The sequence below is a fragment of the Habropoda laboriosa genome, unplaced genomic scaffold (assembly GCF_001263275.1).
Source record: "Habropoda laboriosa isolate 0110345459 unplaced genomic scaffold, ASM126327v1 scaffold126, whole genome shotgun sequence".
Taxonomy (NCBI): Eukaryota; Metazoa; Arthropoda; class Insecta; order Hymenoptera; family Apidae; genus Habropoda; species Habropoda laboriosa.
In genome coordinates, this window is record NW_017100288.1 from 418,286 (window position 1) to 444,040 (window position 25,755).

Sequence of the window (25,755 nt, forward strand, 5' to 3'; positions counted from 1 at the left end):
CTCCTCCATTCGTAATTTCGTGCGTTTCGCGAGTGACGGGAGGCTTAAGGGACGGATTCGAAAATAAATCACCGCGCGTACTGTTCTCGTTTCCTCTGTTTCAAGCGTTAAGAAGAAATTGGAGGCATTAAGTAACGTCACAGAGTGATCTATAGCGATGGCCAGAGTCGCTTACGGCATTTTACATTCTTCGATTAGGACTGAATCGAAGTTAAGGCATGCTTGAAACATTTGTGAAAGTATGAAATAAAAATTTGAAGGGAGAGAAATGGTTGGGCGGAACAGGTGAGAAGAAAAAGAAGAGGAAAGAGAGAGGGCTGTGATTTGGTAGGAGGACAATGAAATCAGAGAGAAATGGTACAGTAGGAAGGGAAAAAAAAGAATAAAATAGGAAAAGGAGAATATACATGTACAGTTAGGAAATAGGTAACCAAAGAATGAGTGAGTGACAAGACAAAATGGAGCGTGAATAGATAAGGAAATAATGTATCGTAAACCAAGTCCTTTTCGTAGCCATAAGGCTGAAAATAAATAGATGATAATTCTAATAGAATACTCATCAAATAAAATAGTGTGACGTTTTATTAACTGAAATAAAAGTGATAAAGGAATTTTTATACTCCGGAGACTCGAGAAACCAGGTGATTCCCCTTACGAACGAGAGTATCACTTAAATTTCGATTAATTTTCACCGCAAAGTAAAAAGAGACATTCTAATAATCATCAAATGATATTGTAGGTATCTGCAATCCATTCACAAATTTTGCTTTCGCGACGAATAAATATTTGAAATTAATTTGTTAAAAAACAAGAGTTTTGGAATTAATTTCATTCTTTTCGATAACTATTTCTTTTTTTTTTTTTTTTTTTGGTACTTCACACTGTATTATTACAGATATTTAATAAATATCTACCTAACAGCATAAATTACAATATTTCATATTTCTAATGGGAAAATCAATTCACAATTCAAACATTCGCAATAATTAATAACACAAGATAAGCACAGAGTTACGTGCGATTTTTGATACGTTTTGAAAACCCGCCAAAGTTTTTAATTAGTTTGCCGACTGTCAATATTGCAGCATCGATACGCACGTCGATTCAAGTTCGACTCAATTACTAGTTCATCGACAAGAGGGACCTCAAGGATCCGCGGCGAAGTTCTAAAGGAAGCAGGGAGAAGTCGCTAAAATATCGAGCGCAGATAACGAAAAGTGACAGCGGAATATTAAAGCGATTTCTGCGACGCGGTCGAGAAAATGTCGAACGCGATAAATCATCGACGACGCAATAAAAGATGAAAATTCCCCGAACCATACGGAATGAACGGTTTATACTTGTATCACGTTACGAATTATCTGGTAAAAGTTCGATATTAACTCTTACACTTCACGAAGAGTAACGTAATATTATCACAATTATTTTATATTTTAATCGGTGTCGACAAATTTTATACTTTATTATTTATTATAATCACACTTAATTTTATTATTTATTTATTCTGTATTTTAATCGGTGTCGACAAATTTTATATTTTACTATTTAATATTACCAAAATAAATGTGTAATTATTATGAACTTACCATCTGTTTTACCATCTGTTGATTTTATATTTTAATCTAATATTCTTCGCTAAAGCTAATACACTTCATTCTGTATTCATTTTATTTGCAAACGACACTGTTTTATACTTGAAAGAAGAAACTTCTATTAAGACAGTAGAAATTATTGTTGATATAATTAAGAAAATAATAGAATTTCATTTAAAACCTTTACCACCTTTAATTCTTCAAATTTTAAATAGCAAAATAATTCAGTTTTCATTAATATTCATATTTACATTTTACCTAAAAATTCAATATATCCCACACTTACTTTAATCGTTTTCATCATTCCAAATCACCGATGATATTTGGACCGATATCTCACATTATCACAAATAAAAGAAGAAGAAAAAGGAAACTCAAGAATAATCGAGGCGAGATAACAAAAAATACTAACAACCCACAAAAAAAAAAAGAAAATCTACACGTTCATCTTCGATTCCACCTCGCCTGTCGAGCGCTTTTACAAAGCGAACGATTAAAGCCTCTAACGAACCACCCAGCGGCAAGCAATCAAACGACCCGACGAATCCTCACGGGGACGAAGTACGCGCGCCTCGTTCATTTTTTCCAAACGAAACAAACGCGGGTTGCACGGAATTTCGAAATAAAACGCGGCTCGTAGATTGCGGTTCTACGGGGACGGTCGGCCATTAAGTTGGCGGAAGTCCGGTATCTGCCGATGATGCAGCCGTGAAACGAGGCCATAGAGACGTCGTAATGGCGATGCAACTTGGACAGATTTCCATGAAGTAATTAACCCGTTAATGCGATACTTTTACGGTAATTTTAAATTAACGTCGAAATGATAAAACCTGGACTTTTGGACGAAATAAAATTGGAAAATTAGTGTAGAGTGGAAACTGTGTTGGTTGGGGTTCTGAGAGGAATTTGGGTAAAGGAGAAACCTTGGGAGATTAAGTAAATTAAGCGAACGTTGGCTTTAATTCTTTTAAATTTTAAAATATGAAATTTAGTTATTTTAAAGTTTGAAATTTGCTTATTTTAAACTTTGAAATATGAAATTTCATTACTTTAAAGTTTAAAATTCGAAATTTGCTTACTTCAAGCTTTAAAATATGAAATTTAATTATTTCAAACTATGAAATTTTAAATTTAGGTATTTTAAACTTCAAAATTTGGAGTTTAATTAGTTTCATACGTTGCTTAATATCAGAACGACTTGGCGAGTCAAAAACGACCCATTAGGCACAGTTTTGGAGGATTAGACTTTGATAATCAAGTTCTTTTTAATTTAAGTTCTTGCAAATTTGGTATACTTCAATCCTTCGCCAACACCTTTGCTTTTTCTCCCCCTTTACTATTGCAAAAATTACGTATCTCCACTGACCATTCCCAGAACACAGTCTAATTTATTTATCCACCCTTTTTCTCTTCGCACAAAAATATTATCATCTTCACAAATTGCTTTTCTGACGGTCGGCCATTAAGTCGGCCGACTAGCTAGCCTATTTTTGTTTATTTTTTAAAATAAATTGTAGCATTAAAATATTTCAAATAAATGTCTCAATATTTCTCTCTATTTCATTCACATCGACCCACTAATATATGCAGACAATGAATTAAGAAATTCTACCTAATTCTCCCTTGTAACACGTGCCTCCACTAATTTTCAAAAAACCATTTCAAACTTACAAATATTAATTATATTTCTCGACGCTTATTCCATCCTCGAAATTTAACCTCGTAAAACAATGTTTATACTGGAGAACTAATATCACATTTAATCCTAGATAAAATGACTAAATCACCATCTCTAGCAGAAGTAGTAACTCGATATTATAAGGTGCGCGAGGGCCTAAACCGTGTTTCCGTCGTTTTGCACGGTCATTGGAGCGTGCTCTCGTAAATTTTCAGCGCCGGGAAACGCGACCATTTCGGTACACGTGTAAACGCGGCCGAAAACGCGAATCTCGGTCTCATTAGCGTTTGCACAGGCGTCATTCGCCGTCGTAATTGTTAATTAATGCGCGCTACGGCTCATCGGGAATTCCGCCTCCGCTGTTCGTCCCATACGATTTTCCGGTTTCAAGGTTGGTGGAATCGAAGATTCATGGGAACGATTAGGAGACAGCTGGCTCTTTCGAGAATTCTAGCTAATATACACGCACAGATTTCCCAAGGTTTTTAGCTTATAAATAGGATACATTTTGTGAAAGTTAACGAACATCGCGTATCTGTATCTCTGTAAACATTTCTGAAAGCATAGAGACATTCGCTGTATCTATGATTACCATAGGAAATGCGTCATAAATAAAATTCCAATCTTTCTGTAATAAAAGAAAGAAGAATCTTCCGCTTCTATCAGAAATTTAATTAAAATTTACTTTACTAATAAATGAGATTCTTTAAAAAAAGAAATTCAAATTCGACTTTGAAATAAATTTTTCTCATCGAAGCGTTAATCAGTGTTCGAAAATAAAAAGAATTTCACGTGAAAGAGAAAAAAAGAAGTAGCGTTGGTAATTATAAAGAAATATAAAATTTCTCAAATTTTCCAGAGTGCAAAAATGATTTTTTCAATTCTGTTTTTCAAATTTGACTTTAAAATAAATTATTCCCATCGAACCGTTAATCAATGTTCCAAAATAAAAATTATTTAACGTTAAAGAGAAAAGACGAAATATTGTTGGTTATTCTAAAGAAACATAAAATTTTTCTTTCTTCCCAATTTAGGTTTAACAACACGAACTTCAATTGAAGCAAATTGAAGTATGGGAACACCAGTCAGGCCATTTTGTTCGTCGGTGATCTATATAATTGTCGATTAGAGAGTTGATTAAATTCATTCGAACGAGTAATCAACGTCAAAGAGAGCCAACGAATCGCGAATCATCCTTGTCATTCGGTTGCATTATATGAAAGTGAAATTGTTCGTTTCCGTGATTATTATGAATTTATAATAAAGGAAGATAATAATTTGAATGATTTGCATTTCGTTAAATATTAATGCAACCGATTAAAGCAGGTATCATGAATTATGATAATCTTAAACACCTGGGGTTAACCTAAATACATATGTGGTTCAAATTTTAATCATTTTCAATGTAAAATTATCAAGTTCAACAATAATCCTCGAATAGCTCTCTATAATCGATCCTATAACGAAAATAAACTTTGGATACGATAAAACGAAATTCTAACAATAATTCATTTAGTTAAGAACGCGTAGGCCCTCCTCTATTTTCAATTAACCCAATTATTCCATTGTATACGTATATATACATATTATGCAATTGCACTATTCACGCATATAAATACCGTGAAACTGCAGTTATGTAGCACGCAGAGACACACTGGTCGTTTGATTCTTCTCCCAAGTTCGGCTGTTCGTTGTGTACTTGAATTCGGTGCCACTGTTTCTTATACGCAGCGCAATTAGTTCACACGAACGCTATTTCTTATTCGTCGCGATAAAGAAAATCGTAAAGCTACGCTAAATATGTAAATCGATTCGAAATCGCGTTGTTCGAGAGAGCACTGTATTCCCTACAAGACTACGGGAGCGGGGTATAAGCGTCGTTCGTCGAGGCACTCGTTCGACAGACTCGTAAACACCGACTGAGGACGTATCGCCCTGCCCGATTCTTACCCGATTTCTGTACGCTTAGAAAAACACCACTACACGGGTGACAAGGACAACCTCCTCGTCTCATAACATCGTGTGAAACTCGAGATATTTTTTCCACGAAAACATAAGAAACGCGAGGCCTGGTCGTCCAACGTACATCGAGCCAAACATGAAGCTATGTGTCCTTCTGAGAATGAAACTATCGCGAGTGGACACTGCGTCTGAGAGTAGCTCGGCTGTTCGTTATGTATTCGGTGATGAATTTTGCACTCTTTCTTACCTTTGTTATTCGTCATAATAAAGAAAATTGCAAATGCGTAAATTTTTCAAGAAAAAATCCGCGTTTCTCGAGGGAGCACTGTACTGTGCTCGGGAGTTTGCCCTAGGGGCGGCTCGCGGGCAAGAAGGGCATTTCACTGGCAATTTGCCCTAGGGGCGGCTCGCGGGCAAGAAGGGCATTTCGCTGGCAATGTCCGAATTTGCCGCCTCGCGGTGCTATATTTATTTTTACGGGAAGATTTCTCGTTAAACTACGAAAGATAGGTAAGCTCTGCAAGTGATACAAACAGATGCATATTTAAAATGAGAAAATTACAGGGCTCTGTAATTTTAAATCTAAAATTTCAATCAAAATACAATCCAATTCGTCGATATTATCACTTTCGGCCAATAATGACAATTCATACGCCCTATTTCTACGACTACGTCAAAGAACGTAGATTTCCAGAGATATGACCCAATCGAACCTGCGTTTCTTTCACGTCCAATCTCTGCACAACCCACACGAAACTCAAATCCTCCAGATCACCAAGAAGTATCCAAAAAAAAGAACAATCGTTCAACAAATATCGCCGCTCTTCAAGCCAGTTCACATTCCATACACGTTTGATCCGCCTCTGATCCATCGTAACAGTAAAAATTCACTCGTCAGCCGATCCGACGTGCTCGTTCATCAGTTACCTACTCCACACAGCTGTTGATCCAAAGCTATCCAGCTGAATCTCTGGCCTGTGTGCAGAGAGCCATCCGACGGGAGGGAAATCTGTCGATGGCTCGAAACACGATCGAGCGCGATTAGAATCGCGAACAGGCGCATTCCGGCTCGATTCACAGCTACGACGAGGATGACCGGTCGCTCATTCGCGTTCTCCATCGAACCGGAGCAGCAGCAGCCACCCTCTCTACGCGCGCATTTCAGTCGGTGGCGTCTAGAGAGAGAGATGAGAGAAGCTTTCACGCTGATGAATGGCTGGCAGTGGCGCGATTAAAGGGACACGCGCGGAAAGTTTATCGCAGCCTCGTTGCATTCTCGAGCACGCTGCATCGTCGCGATAACGATGAAAAGACGACGTGTTGGTGCTTCTCTGTAGTTCTGCTCGTCGCGGCCAGACGAGATTCTAGCCCCACGTGCATGCACGTGGACATGTACGATCACGACGATGCTGGTTAATGAAAAGCTGCCCTGTATCTATCTATCTCTCTCTCTCTCTCCGTTGCTTCTGTGTGAGTTATTAATTTCACGTGTGAACCCGGCGATCGCGTCGCCCGATAATCTTCTCGTTATTAACGGGACCAGCCTGACTGGACAGGGATACCTGGTTGGTTGGTGGGCTCGCTTGCTCGGTGAGAGACTGAACTGAAGTGGTTTTTTTTTTCCTTTTGGAGAAAATGAAGATTTGGTGTAACGAAGTTCCTTCTTTTTACTCTTTTTTAACGCGTTCTGCACTTGGAGCGTTTTAACCCTTTGACGTGGAACTAAAGTGGAATTTGGTGCGTTTGAAAAATGGTATTTAATATGTCTCAATTTAACTGCTGTGCAAGTTTTGTGAAAAATAGTAAATTTACTGTACCGAATATTGTGAGACAATATTGATAAATAAAGATCGAGTGCAGTGAAGTTCCTTCTTTTTTAACACGTTCTCTTTTTAACCCTTTGACGTGGAAACAAAGTGGAATTTGGTGCGTTTGAAGAATGGTATTTAACTGCTATGTAAGTTTCACGAAAAATAGTAAATTTACGTCGCTAAATATCGTAAAATAATATTAATAAACACTGATTAAATAGCAAATTAAAAGATTGCTCGGTGTTGAAGTGGTTTCTTTGAGAAAATGAAGTTCCTTCCTCTCTTCTATCTTTCCTATTTTTTAACACCTTCTGTGCCAGACCAATTTAACCCTTTGACACACAACTAAAGTGCGTTCAAAAAATATTATTTAATATATCTGAATTTAACAGCTGTATAAGTTTTACAAAAGGCAGAAAATTTTAACAGAATTGATAAACGATAATTGAACAACAAATTAAAGAATATAGAGTGTGTTTTCCCATCGCACAATAGTTTGTGATAGAAATAATTAGAGGCAAACGATTCTTTAAATTCGTTGGATCAACATTAATTGAATTTACGGGGAACAAAATGAGCTTTTCGTTTTGGCTGAAGTCTTCACGTGCTCAGAGGCGGGCCAAACTCGTTATCGTGCTTTATCGAGCGTGTTTCATTCATACGTCTTGGCCCGTTAATTTGTAACGTCGCAGCCAGGTGACGACTGTTATTTGGTGCAGAGTAAATCGCTAAATGGCGAGGAAAACGTGAACAGTGCACTTCCACTTACGGCACTTTGTATTTATTTAACGCAGTTCATTGGTAGAACACTGTGCAGAGGAATTGTTTGTCGAAACAGAGAAGTCTGTCAAGATGAAACTGTTATTTTTAATACAATTTTAATAACAACGAACAAAAGAGAAATTGTCGATTTTGGAGTTATAGACATACTAGATTCACCATGTAAATTTTCAGTAAAACTACCAGAGAGCAGATCAGATTTTTATTATCAATATTCAACTGTTAGTAAAAGTAACAAATTTTAAATTGTAAAATTTACACTTTCTTTCATTAACCCCTTGACTTGCGATTTTTTCTCTGATTACGCATCTAAGCCTGAGTTATTTAACTTTTTAGTACTCAATTAGGTAAGAGAAGCTAATGTATTATAGATTAATTACGCGTGGCAATCCTAAGTGTTAGAAATTAAAACGACAGTCAGAATGAAAGTTCATCATCACATCACGCTATTAAAACACCAAGCACACCGTTGTATTCGGTATCAAAAAATGGTAAGACTTCGACGGACACTTTTAGTTGTAGGAATCATTTTTAACGTCGAAATATTTGATTATCTGTATTTGCCCCATTCATCGTAGTACAAAAATTCCACGCCAACGTCCAGAATGCAGAGCAGAATAGAACACTGTAGAGAAAACTAGAATGGGCGCAGTAGGTTAGGTCACAACCGCGAAAATCTACTAGCTCCAAGCTAGTAAAGTTCAATATCACAGTTTTTGCCCAATCTTGACCAGAATACTTGTCACGAGCCTAGCTCGTTGTAAGGCAAAGGGTTAAAGAAATCAATTTTTCTAGAATAAGTTAATTTCTAAACGGATATTAATTCTTCTAAAATAAATGAACTTCCAAAGGAGTACCAATTTTTCTAAAATAAATGACCTTCCAACGAAATATCAATTTTTCCGAAATAAATGAACTTCCACGGAATAACAAACCTTCGTCAACAAAAGCACCGCAATTTTCACACTTACTCTCCCCAATCTCTCCACCACCACCCATCAAACCTCTCCCAACTCCCACACCATCCCCGATCGATCAATTTTTCCAAACACATCTACCCATAAATGCCCCCTCTAAAACCCTCCCCCGGAAACTAAACCCGCCGCAGATCCATCACTCCATCGAATCTGTCCGCCTTCCCTTCGATTAATAACTCCGTGCTCGGATCATTATCGAGCTATTTCGCCGCGGTACACGCGACAGAGGGAAGGGTTAGGCTCGCAGGACCGGGGTTGGCAGTCATCTTTGGTGGCTGCGTTTCACGATCGAAGGTGGGGCGAGGGAAATGCAAGCAGCCAGAGCCAGTTAGGTTGGCAAAGCGGCATGGGAGAGAAGCCCCCTGTGTGTGCAACACACACGCCTGTAAATCAAGTCCTATTCACGAATTCCGATTGAAACCTCAATCAGACGTGATTTGCGCTAAAGGCGCGGCTCGGATGGCCGATGGAGATAATAGAAAACACAGGGAGGAACACAGAGGGCAGAGGAGGACAGGGAGAGAAACGTGGGTGAGCAGGAGGGGAACAGGCACAGAGCAACGGCGGATGCAAATTGCCGTGATTGACTGGATTCACGGAACACGTTCGATTCCCATACGTCCTCCATGGGAGTTCTCGAATCGAGGCTGGCTGCCGTCGCGCCGTGTGCCGCGCGCGGTTTGTAAATAACCGCGCGTTCAACGCTCCGCGATCATCCTCGAGGGCTTTTCCAAGCGGAGGGAAAAAACTCGAGCGTGACTCTCGACGCACGAATTTTTTTCTTTTTTTTACCCCGTTGACGAGAAGATCGTCGACGTGCGAATGGAAACTCGTTTCTTTTCGGTGGGTTTCGAACGATTCCGGGGGTAAAATGCTGTCTTATTTGGAGTTTCGGGGGTGTTCGGTGGGAGATCGCTTGTTTGCGCGGTTTTTCGGTGGAAAAGTGGATCGATTGGTGTGTTAACCTCACGTTGATTAGGCGATATTTGGGACACCGTAATTTATTTTCCGAGGGATCTATCGGTTTTGTGTAGTTGTGCTTGATTGAATTTCTGTTCGAAAGGCGAACACAGTTAACAGATTACATTGTAAGTCTCTTTCACCATTTAAAAATTGAACAAACCTTTTCTGCTTAGTTTCATTATTTTAGACTTTGTAATTTGAAGCGGAATTATTTCAAGCTTGGAAATTTGAAGTTCAATTATTTTGTTACGTCGCTTAATAGGGAGTTCCCTTAACGCCGGACGACACCTAATATTGGACATTAGTTATATCTGCAATAATTGAAACGCTACCGAGCCGTTATTCTGCGTGTCTCCTAGAGAAGACAAAAGGAATAAAAATAAGTTTTCTCACAGGTACAGAGATTTATTTAAGAAAAACCTTAAGCGTCCGGTGCTAACTCCCCCTATAGAGTGATCGACCGGGTCAAAAATGACCCGTTAGCCATGCTAGAAGAATGAAATCGCCCCATATAGAAATTTAGATCAACATTTCAAATATACCTCTCGTTTTTTTCATAGAGCCATTATTCTTTCGACTGTAAAACTTCTTTGACTTGACTTTTCGTTGGAATACTTTCTCTTATTTTTCGATTTTTCGAACTTGAGTGAATTTCGACGAGAGCGAACGATTGAAATTTATCGTAACATTGATAATTGCTGCTTTGTAGCATCGAATTATTCTCGAGACGTGGAATATCGTTGAAATACGACAAACACGAGTCGAATTTGCAGACAATTAGGAAGATGGAGGAATGTCAGAGGCAAGTTATGGTGCACAGTCAGTTTGATAGATGTGACTAGTAAAGCAATCACGAGGTAATAGGTTTGGTATAGACGGTCGTATTAGAATAGGTATGAGGATAATTTAATATACAGACAAATACGTGGAAAGGGTGATACAGCATCAATTACTTGCAAATATATAATAAAGATTAACTTTGATTCCAACTAATATCAATTGTAGAAATTATTAAGTCAGCGTGTTTTATTTAATCAAGATTAAATATCCGCGAAAAGTGCAACGCTATTTTTAAACGTTGCAATATTGATTAACTGAGAAGATGTGAAATTAAGTTGCAAATAATTTGAAACGAGCAAAATTGGAAATAGATACACTACCGGCGAAAAATTTGGAATCACTTATCAACTTACACCAATACTGAATCTACTGCTGATTCTTTATAGACTTGAAATGATGTTGTCGAGATCAATAGCAATTTGCCCCATTTCGATTAATTTGAATTATAAAAAATTCGTTAAAACGTTCTTAAAATTGCTTACTTTTTTCTGGAAATTTTTATGTAACTTGCAACGCACAGTGATCCCAAATTTTTGGCCGGTAGTGTATATAGTAAAAATTGAACAAGAAATTCTAAATGTTATAACTAGTCTTCATATGTGACCATTTTCGAAAAGATATTGTGGGACACTCAGGTTAAATTGGAATAAAAATGTTTTAGTAATTTATTAAGAATTGAACTGCTTTTTGAAACTAAATTCCTGCAATTAGGTGAAAAAATTCTTGATTTCTCCTTGCAATAGAACTTTATTGTTCGCTGAAATTTTATCAGTTATATTTTATTTTATTATGTGGTTCCTTGATAATTTCGTAAGTTAATTAATAAATTGTATAAAGTGTAGAAATTTTTTTAAAAACAAAACTGTTTTATTTCATATTCTATTGTTCTATCCAGTACTACTTCCGAAATATCCAGCAGCCAACGTTAGGCAGAAAATATTTATCTGCAAACTAAAAGAAAAATCTCCGAACCAGTTCTATATTCCAATATTGCACGATTACAAGAGCAAATTAACTCTAGCAGATTTACGATCGTGCACAGGAAATCCTAGCGAAAAACTCTGCACTCGTATTTCTCTGGATATTTAAACAAATAAAAATTCTTCACAGCCGTGCTCCTATCGGGGCAACGTTTCGCTTCCAACGGTGGAAAAGCCATGCATTCAGATTTCACCGATCATACATCCATTATTGTAATCGACGAGCGTGTGTCGCGCATCGAGAAAAATCGGACAGAATCAATACGGATCCGCGTACGCGTTTAACATCGTTTGCCAGCGTTACGATTTCAAGCATTATTGACGATATTTTCACGTGGAATTGCAAGGCTACAAACAGAGAGAGAGAGAGAGAGAGAGAGAGAGAGAGAGGAGTGAAGAGAGAGAGGAGTGAAGAGAGAGAGGAGTGAAGAGAGAGAGGAGTGTGAGGCTACAAACAGAGAGAGAGAGAGAGAGAGAGAGAGGAGTGAAGAGAGAGAGGAGTGAAGAGAGAGGAGTGAAGAGAGAGAGAGGAGTGAAGAGAGAGAGAGAGGAGTGAAGAGAGAGAGAGAGGAGTGGAGAGAGAGAAAGAGTGAAGAGTGAGAGGAGTGAAGAGAGAGAGAAGTGAAGAGAGAGAGAGGAGTGAAGAGAGAGAGAGAGGAGTGGAGAGAGAGAAAGAGAAGTGAAGAGAGAGAGGAGTGAAGAGAGAGAGGAGTGAAGAGAGAGAGGAGTGAAGAGAGAGGAGTGAAGAGAGAGAGAGAGGAGTGGAGAGAGAGAGAGGAGTGGAGAGAGAGAAAGAGTGAAGAGAGAGGAGTGAAGAGAGAGAGGAGTGAAGAGAGAGAGAGAGGAGTGGAGAGAGAGAAAGAGAAGTGAAGAGAGGGGGGAGTGCAGAGAGAGGAGTGAAGAGAGAGAGAAGTGAAGAGAGAGAGAGAGGAGTGGAGAGAGAGAGAGAGGAGTGGAGAGAGAGAAAGAGAAGTGAAGAGAGGAGGGAGTGCAGAGAGAGAGAGAGAGAGAGAGAGGAGTGAAGAGAGAGAGAGGAGTGAAGAGAGAGAGAGAGGAGTGAAGAGAGAGAGAGGAGTGAAGAGAGAGAGAGGAGTGGAGAGAGAGAGAGAGGAGTGAAGAGAGAGAAAGAGAAGTGAAGAGAGAGAAAGAGGAGTGAAGAGAGAGAAAGAGGAGTGAAGAGAAAGAAAGAGGAGTGAAGAGAGGGGAGAGTGCAGAGAGAGAGGAGTGAAGAGAGAGAAGAGTAAAGAGAGAGAGAGAGAGAGGAGTGAAGAGAGGGAAAAAAATATTTTAATGCTGTCGAGAGTCGAGTGACGAACGCAGAGACTCGTCAGAGGATCGCGTTTTCCTGGAAAATTCATACGACGTAATGTGTTTCGCTGGGAAATTCGTCTTGAAAATTTCATCGGGCAAATGCCTGCTGGATTTATAGGGCAAAAAGGCGGACAAATATGCGCATATTTTTTTAAAGTGTCTCGTTTCATCGTAAGATCATTTTCTTTTTTCAGAATTTTATTCTTTTAATGGAAAAGTAGTCAGAGATTGCTTCTTTTTTTTTTTTTTACTAAAGTATCGAAGAGACGTTTGTTAGAAATGGAAAGCATTTTATGATCGATGGTAACGTAAGACAGAAAGGAATGTGGAAATATTGGTTTCAGGGTTATTAGAAACCTGTTTTATCGACGTTCATCGTATTTTGTATTCCGAGATTTATGACGTTTATTAGGAGTGCAACTTTCATTACGAGTTCTTCGCTGTAATAGGAAAATTATGTCAGAAGAATGAATAACGACAGTACGAACAATTGAGGATAATTTACAATTTTTCCGACAACAATTAAGCCAATTTTATATGAACATTTATTCGGATTTTTTTGGACACCCTGTAGGTAGTTTAATTCTACTACAATCTGAATTAATACCTCGTGTTATTATAAATGAAAGAGGATGAAATGAAACCTTTGGTAATTTAGGTGTAATTAATAGTACAACAGGAATTGTAGCATGAAATCCTTTTTAGGATTTATTATACGAACTCGTCGTATATTTGACTGTAGAATTAAATGTGAATACACGAGTTCAATTATTGCTGTACTGTATTGAAGTATTCGGATGATTAGCAATTTATCATGGAACGAAATTCAATTTTAATAATTCAGTTATACGAAAAGTATATGCTTCGTTCACTGTTTGGATTAATTCATTAATACTTCTTTTCGTAAAGAATTATTTAACAACAGTGTGCATAAAGAAATACATACGTAGAGACTTGTAAAATATCCCAACACTTAATGAATTAAAATTTGTAATATATTTATTTGAATATCAATTATTATGAAAATTCATGCAATATAAAAGAACCTTTGTTTTTCATTTATACGTAAACATCAATTATTAAAAAAATCTCCAAATTGGGAAAATACATTTTATTTTTTCCTTAAAAATTAGAAAATTATGTTTCGTTCCATGTTTCCTCCACACATAAATTTACTACATAAAATAAATCCACGCGTTGAACTCTCCACCCAAAATCCCGCCAAAAATATTCAAATAAATTAGCAAGTTACAGTCTTCCTTGAATCACCAAACTACCGATTGCAATCTACGCAAAAACCACTGTACACCGACATCAACCCAAAGCAAACCTATCGAAACAAGCAACGCGAAAACAAACCAAAAAAAAAAAATCCCCAAACCGAATCATTCGAACGAGAGAGAAAAAAAAAATTACCTTCTCATACGCGCTCTCGAATCTTCTCGAAAAGTGATCCGATCAATCGAACTCTCGGGTCCGTAGTTTTGACTTCCAATATTTGCTCGGGTTGTTTGCCGTTCCTGTGGTATATATACCCTCCTCTGTTTCGTTTGCCGGACGAATTCGTCGATCACTTTTTTTTCTTTTTTTTTTTCACGAACACTGTCCAAATCCACCGCCAAATTTCACAAGTACGAATTTTCCCGTCGCGATCGAAGTTGTAATCGTCCGCGTTTCGCGACCAAGCCGCATGACGGACAGTCAATTAAACGCGTTTCGCCCGCCGGTTTGCACGGATATTAACGTCTGTCGCACGGTGTTTCGTGTATCCATTATACGCAAACATATTTGCCACGATGAAAGCCACATTAACCGACCGTTTGTACCGTTTATTCGCTGCCCGAATTCGTTTCGATATCACAGCCAAACTCGAGTAATTGTTTTAATATCGGCCGTTTCGGATAATCCAAGTGTTGTCTCACACCCGTGTGTGTCGAATCGCGCGATTAATATTTACGAAACGCGCGAGTAATTGTTTGCCCGGTGGATTGTACGTTGAATGATTGTCGTTATTCTATGGCAAAAACAGGTCCCCGTTTCACGTTGACGAATATCGCCGATTCCTGTCGCAGGATTGAAAAATACGTCGTTGACTTTTGTGCGATGTTTCTGGGTTTCTATTGGTCGACGATGATATACGGCAGCGCCGTTCAGGTGTTCCCCGTACGGACAGCGTATGAAGCTTCCGTGGGCGCCCTTGCCGGCCTAATGACCAGCTGACCGGCACTAATATATAGAGTGGTCTATAGATTTGAACAAGTCGTATTATCTTTCTAATTGCAATTAAAAAAGGATGTTAGAGGAAATATTCTTTTTCGCAAGTGCAATACTGCATGTGTATTTTTCAGTTGCACCATTTTTTTAAATAGAAACGTATTCTTTTTTCCTTTTGCATAGATATAAATTGCATCTCTCGTCGTTCTGTGTAAACAAGCATTAGAATGAAGTGGTCAAAAAATGATTAGTTCTTGAGATTAAATAAATGTAAGTGTTTCAACTAGATATCTTTATTAGTGAACTTAATTAGTGAACTATATTTGAAATAAATGTCTCTATTAAGGAAGCTCGATGAATACAATGAAGAAACTGTAGAATCGCAATTTCTAGATTTGCGTCCTTTCTAAATTAATCAACTTTCAGTCCTCGACACAGTAAAACATGTACATAACGACGAATATTTATTTCTTTTAATTATTTATCACAAAGGTACAGACAAAATTAGTATAAATTTTTGTACGTATACCTTGGCAGGTCTGTTTTAAAAAAGTTTGACTGGCTCAAAGGAACGTAAAAGAAAGTGCATTACGCGCTTGGCGTTATGCAACCGGCAACGCGGCACACGTGTACATCGGACTCCGATGGAAACGCGTCCTTAAGCTCGCGAAGGAAACTCGTCGGGAACAATGACCAAGTGAACTTCGTATTTCTTCCCGTTATCGGCTACACCGAGAACGTTGCACCGTTTATTGCAGCTGGTGCAGCGACCTGATACCCAAAACTGTCGTTCTAAGTTACGATTAGAGTTGGCCAGGGCTGGCTGAAATAATGCTAAAAGTACCAAGTGCAAGCTAGTTTATGGACGTGACGATGTTTTTGCGAAAGAACGTACACGAGCCAAGAAACTTTTAACCTTTTTTAGGTGTAATTCCCTTTCTTCTTTTTCATTTTCGTCGGGGAAAGAAACTGGATTTAACGTAGAATCGTAGAAAATTTTTGTTGAAGAGAAAATTTGTATTGTTTTTATTTTTCCGGATATTTTAAGGTACTATGCTTATTATTTATATGAATCTTCTGTTTTCTACTGTATAATTTTGATCAGATCTAAAATTGAAAGAGTATCTTAAAGATTGAAAAATATTAAGTTGCATTATTGCTTCTAGACTGTTTCTTTTTATTTAAATTAATTATTATTTGAAAGAAGATTAATACAGATGCAGCAGATTGAAGATTTTAATTCGTTTTAATTTAGTACAGTTAATAAAATCTATTTTCCAATTATAAATAATCAGTTTGACTTCTAACGTTGCTAATGAGCAAAGTTCGCTGCTTTTAAGCCAGAAAAGGCTTTCTGCATTCTCAAGGAATTATACAGAGTTCTGCTTTGAAATCCTTTGCAACCCAAGAACAGAGAGTGGAGTTAAACTCGGATTGCGCCTCCGTGAACGTGCTCACCTTCCGGGTTTAACTCAGTTTAATTCGGTTCAATGCAATGTGACAGCAACAGCAACCAGGATTCACAGCAGTTCAGTCTGTTTCGATTGCTTTGAAATCTTGAAAATGATTCTAGCAATTTATGTAAATTAGATTCGTCTCTAGATTAATTATTTGAAAGAAGAAAATTAATAAAAATACTTAACACTTCAACGATATCAAAAATAATAACAGATGATCGTTTAATAGAAATTTCGATTTGAAGAATTAAAGTCTTCTGTGAAATAATGCAAATAATACTAGGCTATCTTGAGTTATTGTAGTTATTTCAATTATCGCTGGAATGATTTCGTTATTAACCGAGATATTATCTAAATAATTTTTACGAAATAATTGTTCTGAAACACTTGTGTATAATTTATCACGTTTCCAGTTAACTTAAAACTCCAATTGAGATTTTTTTATTAATAATCCAAAGAAGAAATTGTACCACACTAACCTCCTAACAACAATCTTCTCACTTTTTACTGAAGTACTATGACGATTAATTATGGAAGAATGAAATAAATATAGAAAAGACGCCGTTTAAGTCATGTTTTCTTCTAGTGTACTTGTCAGTAAAACTACTTAAGAAACCCATGCCTTAAATGCGCGGGCAATTAGACTCAGGTTAGAAGTTGTATATATCACAATAGCAGCCTTGGCGAGCACTAACGAGAAAGGTTAATGTTAATTCGTCCCTCTAGCGGTGAAGCATGGGAGATACCTTCACCGCATAAAACACTTCATAAATCTTTCGTGCCTATTATTTTTTTTTTAATTTAATTACGGTTCCTCGTTTATACGTGTCCTCAGGTCTGCATGGGTTTATGATACGTCAATTCCTCTTCGAACGCAGAAATAAACATAAACTGCCTTCGTCAGAATTCCGAAACTCTCCCGGCAATAAACGTGAATTAACGGAAGAATTACGCACGCGGTATTGAGAACCTTGATCTCACGGAATAGGAAAGGAATCACGTCCGATAAATTCACAACGAGCCCTCGTTTTCTTTTCTGTGACAGAAGTCGAGGAGCGGTCCGGCGGGAAGGCGCGCGGCGGTAAACTTGCGCGTCGTGCACGCTCCTTCAAGGAGGACTTCCTGGAGAAGCTCTCTCACATGCGTTCTCCTGGTAGCGGCAGCGGGGGCGGAGGCAGCGGGGCGGCCACAAGGGCTGCCTCGCCCTCCTCGCCTCGAACGCCGCGGGACAAAAGTGCGCCGAGCTGCACCGACACCACAACCACCCTCGACAAGAATCCCCTCCGTGACCTGCACATCCACGTGCGACAGGTGCAGCTGGCACTGCTCCACTTCAGGGACGTCGTGTCGAAGAAGAAGCTCGAGATGCTGCCGGGTAACGGCACCATCGTCCTCGACACCGTCACCACGATACACACCGTGCTGAAATCGTATCTTCTCTACGAGAACAGGTGAGAGTCCCTCGATTTCACCATTTTCTTTTTTAACCCTCGGACACAGTGGAGGACTGTTCGGATCAAAAATGTCCCAAAGACCTTATGTGTTAGAATATTCATTACAAGCACGCCATATGAACCTAGACAATACACCTTGAATGCAATGTTAAAAGAACATAAACTAGAATTTACTAAAAAAATAAGAAGATGACGGGTCAAAAATGACCCGGAGACCGTACTAGGGTTAAATTGTCTTAGTAACACTATATGTATATTAATTTGATGCTAATTTTGATGCTAATTAAATAAAATTTCCAAATTAATCTAAGATACCTCGTCAATCTCAATAAACTGTCTCATCGCTAAGAAGGAAAAACAAAAACTTAAAAAAAAATCCAATTTAAAATGCGACATTACACTTGTTCCAAAAAAAGCTCCACACTGGGATCAGCGACGAACCAGGTGTATCAAGCGCTAGCAGAACTATTGAAGCTCTGCGACGACGTGTTACTGCACGGTGACCAATCTTCAGCGTTAGACACCGAGAACGTGACGTATATCATAGGATTAGTGGAGGAAGCTGTGAAGAATCTAGTTGCCCTGGCGAACGAGAAAATCGCCAACAGGCAGAAACCTGCTGCCGTCACAACTAACAATAGGTAATATCCTCCATACAAAAACAAACCGTAAACAACAATTAATAATTTCCATGAATAAAAACCAAAAACTACACATTTCACTACTTTTAGAACACGACAAACAAAGAAAAAGTTGATATTTTTTTGTGTCGTCATAGACCTGCATTTATTGTCGAATTTACCAAAATAAACCATTGAAAACGCATTATTTCAGAACGTCAGGTTACGGATCGGAATTGACGCCACAAAGAAATTCTTTACCCGATATCCCATTAACCCCGAGGGAAAGGCAGATTTTAGAGCAGACCGCTGCGACTACTAGTCTGGTCCGTAGTTCGCATAGTTCAGAGTCAATTTTAAGGGATTCTAGTCCACCCCCAAAACCACCACTCCCCGAGAGGTAGAGATTCCTTAAGCTTCATATAGATAGTAATCATGCATGTACATTCTTATTACATATATATGTATATATAGTAAAAGTGAGGATATTTCGTACACAGATAGAAACCGATCTGTCGATGATATTTCAGAACGAACATGTGTCTGTCGGAGGAAAACAGCTCGTCAGGAACACCGCCGCCGTTGCCACCTAAACGGAGAACGCGGGCACAACAGTTGCTCGACGAGTCTGAGGGTCTTTTAGCATCTAGTCTTGACGGAGTTTCGCTAAGAAGTCGATCTCCGGAGGATTCGTCGTCACTTCTGAGCGCATCGGCTGGCAGTTTGGATTCGGCCCTGAATCATTCTCGCGACGAGGATGAGATAAGAGCGATCATGGGACCAAACGACGAGTCTCTGAACGATAGTATGGATCTCAGCCTGATGGCTACTATTCAGGGTAAAAACACTTTCTGTGTTTGATGTTGAAACGCGTTTAGAATGAATTGATCACTGAAAGTCAATTCTTGGACTGAAGACTGTACTATAAGCGATATTCTCCTTTAGACCAGTTTTAAATACACACAAAATAGAAATTGGGTGTGTTACTTAATTTGCGCTTTCAAACCTTTTTAAAACTGGTGATTAAAAAATGTATAGGAAGAATAATGATAATACAAAGAATAGGGTAATAAAGTATTTAGATGATGAGATTGATTCTGTAATGACTTTGAGTGGTCACTTAATTTTAGACAAATTATAACATAGAAAGAGCGTATTTGCTAATAATAATTAAGTAATTAACTGAACATGTAAATGTACCTGAACCAATAAGATGAAATATTTGTTGTACAACTAATAAAATATACTTTGTCGTTGAATCGATATTACCAAGATTAAAGTAATTCATGTGAATAGGATTTGTCAAAAAACGAACAAAATGTAATTTGCTATAATCAAACTGTGAAAATTTAATACGACTTCTGACGACGAAATTGAATCCTTCCTAAGAAGGCAACGAAAGAATTGTATAAGTACATTTCCATCTGTGTCAAGAAGACCAATGTGTGGACTGTGCTTAGTCAGCGAAATAGTTCTGAACTGTGCTTGTCTTAATTATCGAATCAGTCTTACTGGAAAAGTCTTCGAACACAGACAGTTCAAACTAAATAATTTCGAATAATACAATCGCATATAGAGAGTATTCTAAAAATTATGTGGTGTAAGAATGTATAATTATGTCATTAATTTCCGGAAAACTTTTAGAACAGTATAACTTTTTTTTTAAAATTGGAACACAGTACTTGAATTTTTTTTTAGAAGTTAGAAGGATTAGTATATTCTCTTAATTTATTAATGTATTTTCCTTCGATATTATTGTAAGAAGTAGAAATACGAATTATTAACAATCTTTTCATATTTACAGGTATGCAAGTTAATGGTAGTTCGAACTGTAGTTGCTGGGACGGTTCCGAAACAAATATACCGAGCACCATGTTGTTGGGTCAACAAACTCCGCAGGAAATGCTTAATCCATTCACCGGTGGGTAACGCAAAATCGTTTTACACTCGTCGCCAATACCGTGGCGAGGCAAAGGCGGTACCGATGACGTTTCACATTTATAAATGTAGAGAAAAAAAATGTAAGAGCTAAAATTACGCAAGAATTTCTGAAATAGTTAGTGGAGCAGGTAGCGTAGGCGTTTCAGACCTTCCAACTACGTGAATAAACAGTATCGTATAGATCCTCCATCGAGTGAGTCAGTGCAATAAGTTAAAATCCGTTCTCCAGACACGTTTTTCTAAATTTAATTAAATGCCAATCTGGCAAAGTTACGAAACTCGCCATGTCCGTTAATTGGAATTGGAAAAATATAAAAATGTTCTTGCGTAAGAAAGTTGAAGAAAATTTCTTTCTTCTCCATGTATCTACCCATAAATTATCCGACGAATTTTATGTTTCAGGTGTAGAGGGAAAAATGGAACGATTATCAACCCAAACGCAGGAATCTGGTTTCGTATCGATGCACTCGCAACGAAGCTCGTCTCAAAGTTATACTGCCTCCAGTGTAACGTCTAAAAGATCGTCCCAGCAGAGCAGCATTAGTTATAATTCCCAGACCTTCAATTCGCAACAATCGTTCTCCCATACGAAACTGTCCTCGGACAGTAACGGATCTATTTTCACTCAGAAGACAATGACTAGTTCGAAGAGTACCGTTAGCACAGCAAATATATCTGGAAGTGGAGACACTGCGTTGTTAGAAAAATTGGTAAATGTGGGTGTTGTGTGTCGTGTTTTTTTTTTTTTTATATTGTGGTACTTATTAATGCATGTCTCTTTTTTTATACCTTTTTTATTTTTATTATTTATGTAATGTGTTGTGTGATAATAGTAAAATTTTTGTGTATTTTTAGTAGCTTCAAAAATATAAACTAATTGTAGATTGTATTCACCGATGCATGTATGTATGGGATAATGAAAGTGTTGAAATTAAGTTTTAAATTATGTGTAGGAGATGGAATCAATGTCTGGATCGGACGCTAATGGTGTGCCACCGGCGCTACCAGAAAAAAGATCAAAACGAAGAAAAGAACGTCAGCCATCGCAGTACGACAATGTACCTGAAAATGAGCATTTATCAACCTGTAGTTTACACACCAGCAACGGCGATAGTCCAGATGCCAGTAAACCCCCTCCGCTCCCTCTTAAAAAACGGCATAGTAAGTTGAATCGTAGTTTGTATTAAAAAAAAAAAACAAAAAAACAAACAGCAATAAAGCAGGTAATATTTTACATTAGAAAGTGATATTACCGTTGCTTTATTACTGTTAAATGGATCGTTTGAATTAATAATAATAACATTTTTAAAAGAAAATGAAATTGCTCGAAGTTGTATGGAAAAAAAAAATGATTAGACAAAGTTTATTTTAGAAATTGCCTAGATTTATAATTAGAGTAGACGTTCCAAATCTTTTTCACGTAGTAGGTTAAAACTGATACAATATTTTGTATCCCCCAGTGTTCCAATCAGTGGCATATTCTGGTAAGTGGGATCCTGCCCACACAAATCTGCTATCCCTCAGCAAACACGTTCACGCTAAGTTGAAACCCTTCGTTTCACGCATTAATTATACACGATTTTAAGCTCCTAGCTTTTTGCGGCATGTTCGTCGTTATTTTTGATCTCATTTTGTCAAAATGATTTGATCGACATGATTTCATTTGACACTAAGCTTGAATATTTTACTCATACTTTCAGCTTTTTCATGCCTCACATCTTTAATGCGATTAATATGATATTAAACATGGGAAATTATATTATCCTTGTTGTCTTATACAAATTTTTCAACTTTCAGATTAAATTGCGTTTTATTAATTTTTGTTTCTTTTCTTTTTTTTCAATTAAATTATTTCATGGAATTAACTATCGTAAATTTATTTAACCATTTAAATTGAACATATGTTATTTGTATCTTATAGAGCTTATTAGCTTACAATTCTTCTTCCATTAACATCTTTTTCTAAATTTCTGAATTTCTAAATTTCATTAACTGTGTAGGAACTAATCTTCAAACTACTTATACGTAGGCGTCGACATTGCTTCACTAATTAAATTGACCTTTTCTTCTCTAATAGTCAGTTAACACTCACGCTTCTTTAACTCTAGAGCAGAGCCAGCTGGCTTTAGTTTTCATTTTCACGATTGTGCGTGAAGAATCAAGAAGAAAAGCAATCTTCTGCTATGTGAAATTTTTCTTAATAAACATATTTACTCGTGTTTGTTTTACTGTGATATTTGTTTCAATTGAATAATCGTTTAATCGTGGAAAAGTGATTTCGTGAAAATGTTGTTTAAAAGATTTCATTCTTATTCCAGTGAGTTTATATGAATCTTGCACACGCGAATTTATGTATAATTAAGTACCAAGATACATGCTTGTGCATCAATGTTTTTCTGTATTTTATACACCTGTGCTTTGATATTTTACTGTAACATGAATCATGCTTGTATTTATCACATATCTATATACATTATGTATATCATGGAATTATATCTTTATTTATCTTTATGTTACATCACAATAAGTATCTCATTATCTAATAAATTAGAGGAATACAAACTTGATTATATCTATTTCAGTCATGGCATACATGGAGATGTTTGGGAACTGTTCCCCCAGTAACAATGACTTCATCTCTGGTCTTGGGAACCGCTATTCAGTGGCAGCTTATAATTCAATGCAAGCAGAATGGCAACAACATGAAATGGCCCTTACTACGACACAATCATGTTCTTTCATGGCACATACTATGACTACATTGCACGACAGTTCAAAGTACGTGATTTAATACAATTGTACACACGTCTTCTCGTATACGTATTTAGTATAGAAAATGAAAAATAAAAGATATCTTGCGTATTTTCTTTCAGTACCTCCGTAACTATGACTCCATCGGTAACAGAGGTAACAAATAATTCTAGTCTCCCTCCAGCATTGCCACCAAAGAGATCTCGTTCCATTAAATCAAATGCAACACCTCCACCAATTTCGCCAAAACCTACCATTAGCATGCAAAGTATACATACAATGGATCCAATCGTGACATCAACTCCTGTGAAGGTAGAAGAATCTAGTTGCATTCACGAGAAGAAAGAATTAACACCTTCAACTCCAGTGAAATTGGTAAACACTATAAATTCGTGTTAACACATTTGCATTAATTGGACATTGTTATTCATTTACATTCGATTTCTAGAATAACGTTACTCTGGACACGATATTGCCATCCTCGAGACCTACAAGCAATGCTTTGTCGTCGATATCAGTCGACGAGAGTACTCTGGAATTGAGAGACGTTGATCAAGATGACAGCATTTTGGATGAACTAGACATTAGCAAGTATTTAGTTTTCAAAAAACCTGATGAAGAAGGACCAGATATAAGAGGAGGTCATCCTGATGCACTATTGATTCACGCTACCAAAGCTAATAAACATGGTAAGAATTTTCTCAAATTTGATATCGAAGAACTACATCGATAATAATTATTTATTGAAGAATATAATGTATTTAACATTCTTTCATGCTTCATAGATGAGAAAGAATCAGGTTAGTGTAACAATTTGCTAAAGCTACTGTAAGCTCTAATATAACTTAAAATTACAGAATGTAAAAACTAAAAAGTAAAAATTTTGAAGAGCTACTCTTGTAGCTTTATTATATATACCAAAATTTCTCTGGATCATGTTCAAATTAATATTTAATAAACTAATATATGTGTATGTTTATTGTATTTGCAGACTTCCTATACCAAGAAGCGTTTTTAACAACTTATAGAACTTTTATGCAACCACTGGTATTAATTCAAAAATTGCACAGACGTCATCAGCGATTTTCTTGTTCCGCTGACGTTGTGAAGCAAAGAGCAGCTCGCGAGGCATTTTCCCTATTAGTTAGAGTTGTTAGCGATTTAACGTGAGTTAAATATTTCGCATTATTTATATTCAAGGTGATATTAAATAACCAAAGAACGTATATTTTTTTTAGCATGTCAGATCTCGACGATACTCTCTTGCAAACTTTAATGGAATTCGTTCAGCAACTAGTATGTAGCGGCGATCTTACTATGGCAAAAGCTCTGCGTGTTAAAATTTTAGAGAAACACGCAGCGAAACAATTACAATCGGCACAACCGATACTTTCTTCGTTGAGCGTGACAACGAAGCAAGCTTCCCTTCTCGATTTTAAGAGCGAACAAATTGCTGAGCAGATGACATTGTTAGATGCAGATCTGTTCATGAAAATCGAGATACCGGAAGTGCTGATTTGGGCCCAAGAACAGAACGAGGAACGAAGCCCAAATCTGACAAGGTTCACAGAACATTTTAACAAAATGTCATATTGGGCCAGATCGAGGATACTGGAGCATAGATTAGAGAACGAGGCAAAGGACAGGGAAAAATATGTGGTTAAATTTATTAAGATAATGAAGCACCTTAGAAAGATAAATAACTTTAATAGCTACTTAGCCTTGCTTTCTGCACTGGATAGCGCGCCTATTAGAAGGCTCGAGTGGCAGAAACATATTACTGAAGGCTTAAAAGAATATTGTGCTCTTATTGATAGCTCTAGCAGCTTTAGAGCTTACAGGCAAGCTCTGGCAGAAACGCAACCACCATGTATTCCGTACATGTAAGTACATATGACCATTTTGCTCCAGCATTTGAAAAAAAGGTCTACAAAGCAACGTATCCGAACAACCTTTTCTTCTGCTTTCAGCGGACTTGTGTTACAAGATCTTACATTCGTGCACATTGGAAACAGTGATCTATTGCCAGATGGCACAATAAACTTTTCAAAAAGATGGCAACAGTTTAATATCGTTGAAAACATGAAGAGGTTCAAAAAGGGGTAAGATATTTTTTAGCACTTCGTTTTTAGTAACACCTGCATCTCTGTAGAGGTTTTTAAATTGAGTTAAACTTTTATTGCAGGACATATCCATTCAAAAAGCACGAACGTATAATAACGTTCTTCAACAATTTCAGCGATTTCCTCTGTGAGGAGGCGATGTGGCAAATTTCAGAAAGCATCAAACCGCGCGGTGGAAAGAAAGCACAGTCGCAGAACTAGAATATATCTAACCCTTTCACTGCCTGCGTCTCAAAATCGAAAGGCTGAACCAGTGAATTAGAATGTTAATATTTATGGTATTTAGGTAAATCTGCTTAAT

The 25,755-nt window shown here is 37.4% G+C and overlaps 1 protein-coding gene across 2 annotated transcripts in view; it reads left to right on the top strand.

The window, feature by feature from the left end:
• Positions 1 to 25,755, top strand: part of LOC108573728 (guanine nucleotide-releasing factor 2) — a 91,255-nt gene extending 65,500 nt beyond the window's left edge. Inside the window, exons 2-17 of one of the 2 annotated variants that reach the window (XM_017936202.1) lie at positions 17,611 to 18,016; positions 18,436 to 18,660; positions 18,854 to 19,039; positions 19,170 to 19,477; positions 20,444 to 20,560; positions 20,983 to 21,296; positions 21,534 to 21,741; positions 22,041 to 22,064; positions 23,163 to 23,358; positions 23,454 to 23,706; positions 23,780 to 24,020; positions 24,117 to 24,131; positions 24,323 to 24,497; positions 24,570 to 25,214; positions 25,302 to 25,433; positions 25,517 to 25,755. In XM_017936202.1, the coding sequence (XP_017791691.1) occupies positions 17,611 to 18,016; positions 18,436 to 18,660; positions 18,854 to 19,039; positions 19,170 to 19,477; positions 20,444 to 20,560; positions 20,983 to 21,296; positions 21,534 to 21,741; positions 22,041 to 22,064; positions 23,163 to 23,358; positions 23,454 to 23,706; positions 23,780 to 24,020; positions 24,117 to 24,131; positions 24,323 to 24,497; positions 24,570 to 25,214; positions 25,302 to 25,433; positions 25,517 to 25,655 (3,584 nt within the window). In that variant the 3' untranslated portion in view covers positions 25,656 to 25,755. Of the gene's footprint in view, positions 1 to 17,610; positions 18,017 to 18,435; positions 18,661 to 18,853; positions 19,040 to 19,169; positions 19,478 to 20,443; positions 20,561 to 20,982; positions 21,297 to 21,533; positions 21,742 to 22,040; positions 22,065 to 23,162; positions 23,359 to 23,453; positions 23,707 to 23,779; positions 24,021 to 24,116; positions 24,132 to 24,322; positions 24,498 to 24,569; positions 25,215 to 25,301; positions 25,434 to 25,516 lie in introns of those variants that run through there. The other variant, XM_017936203.1, reaches the window with a different exon arrangement.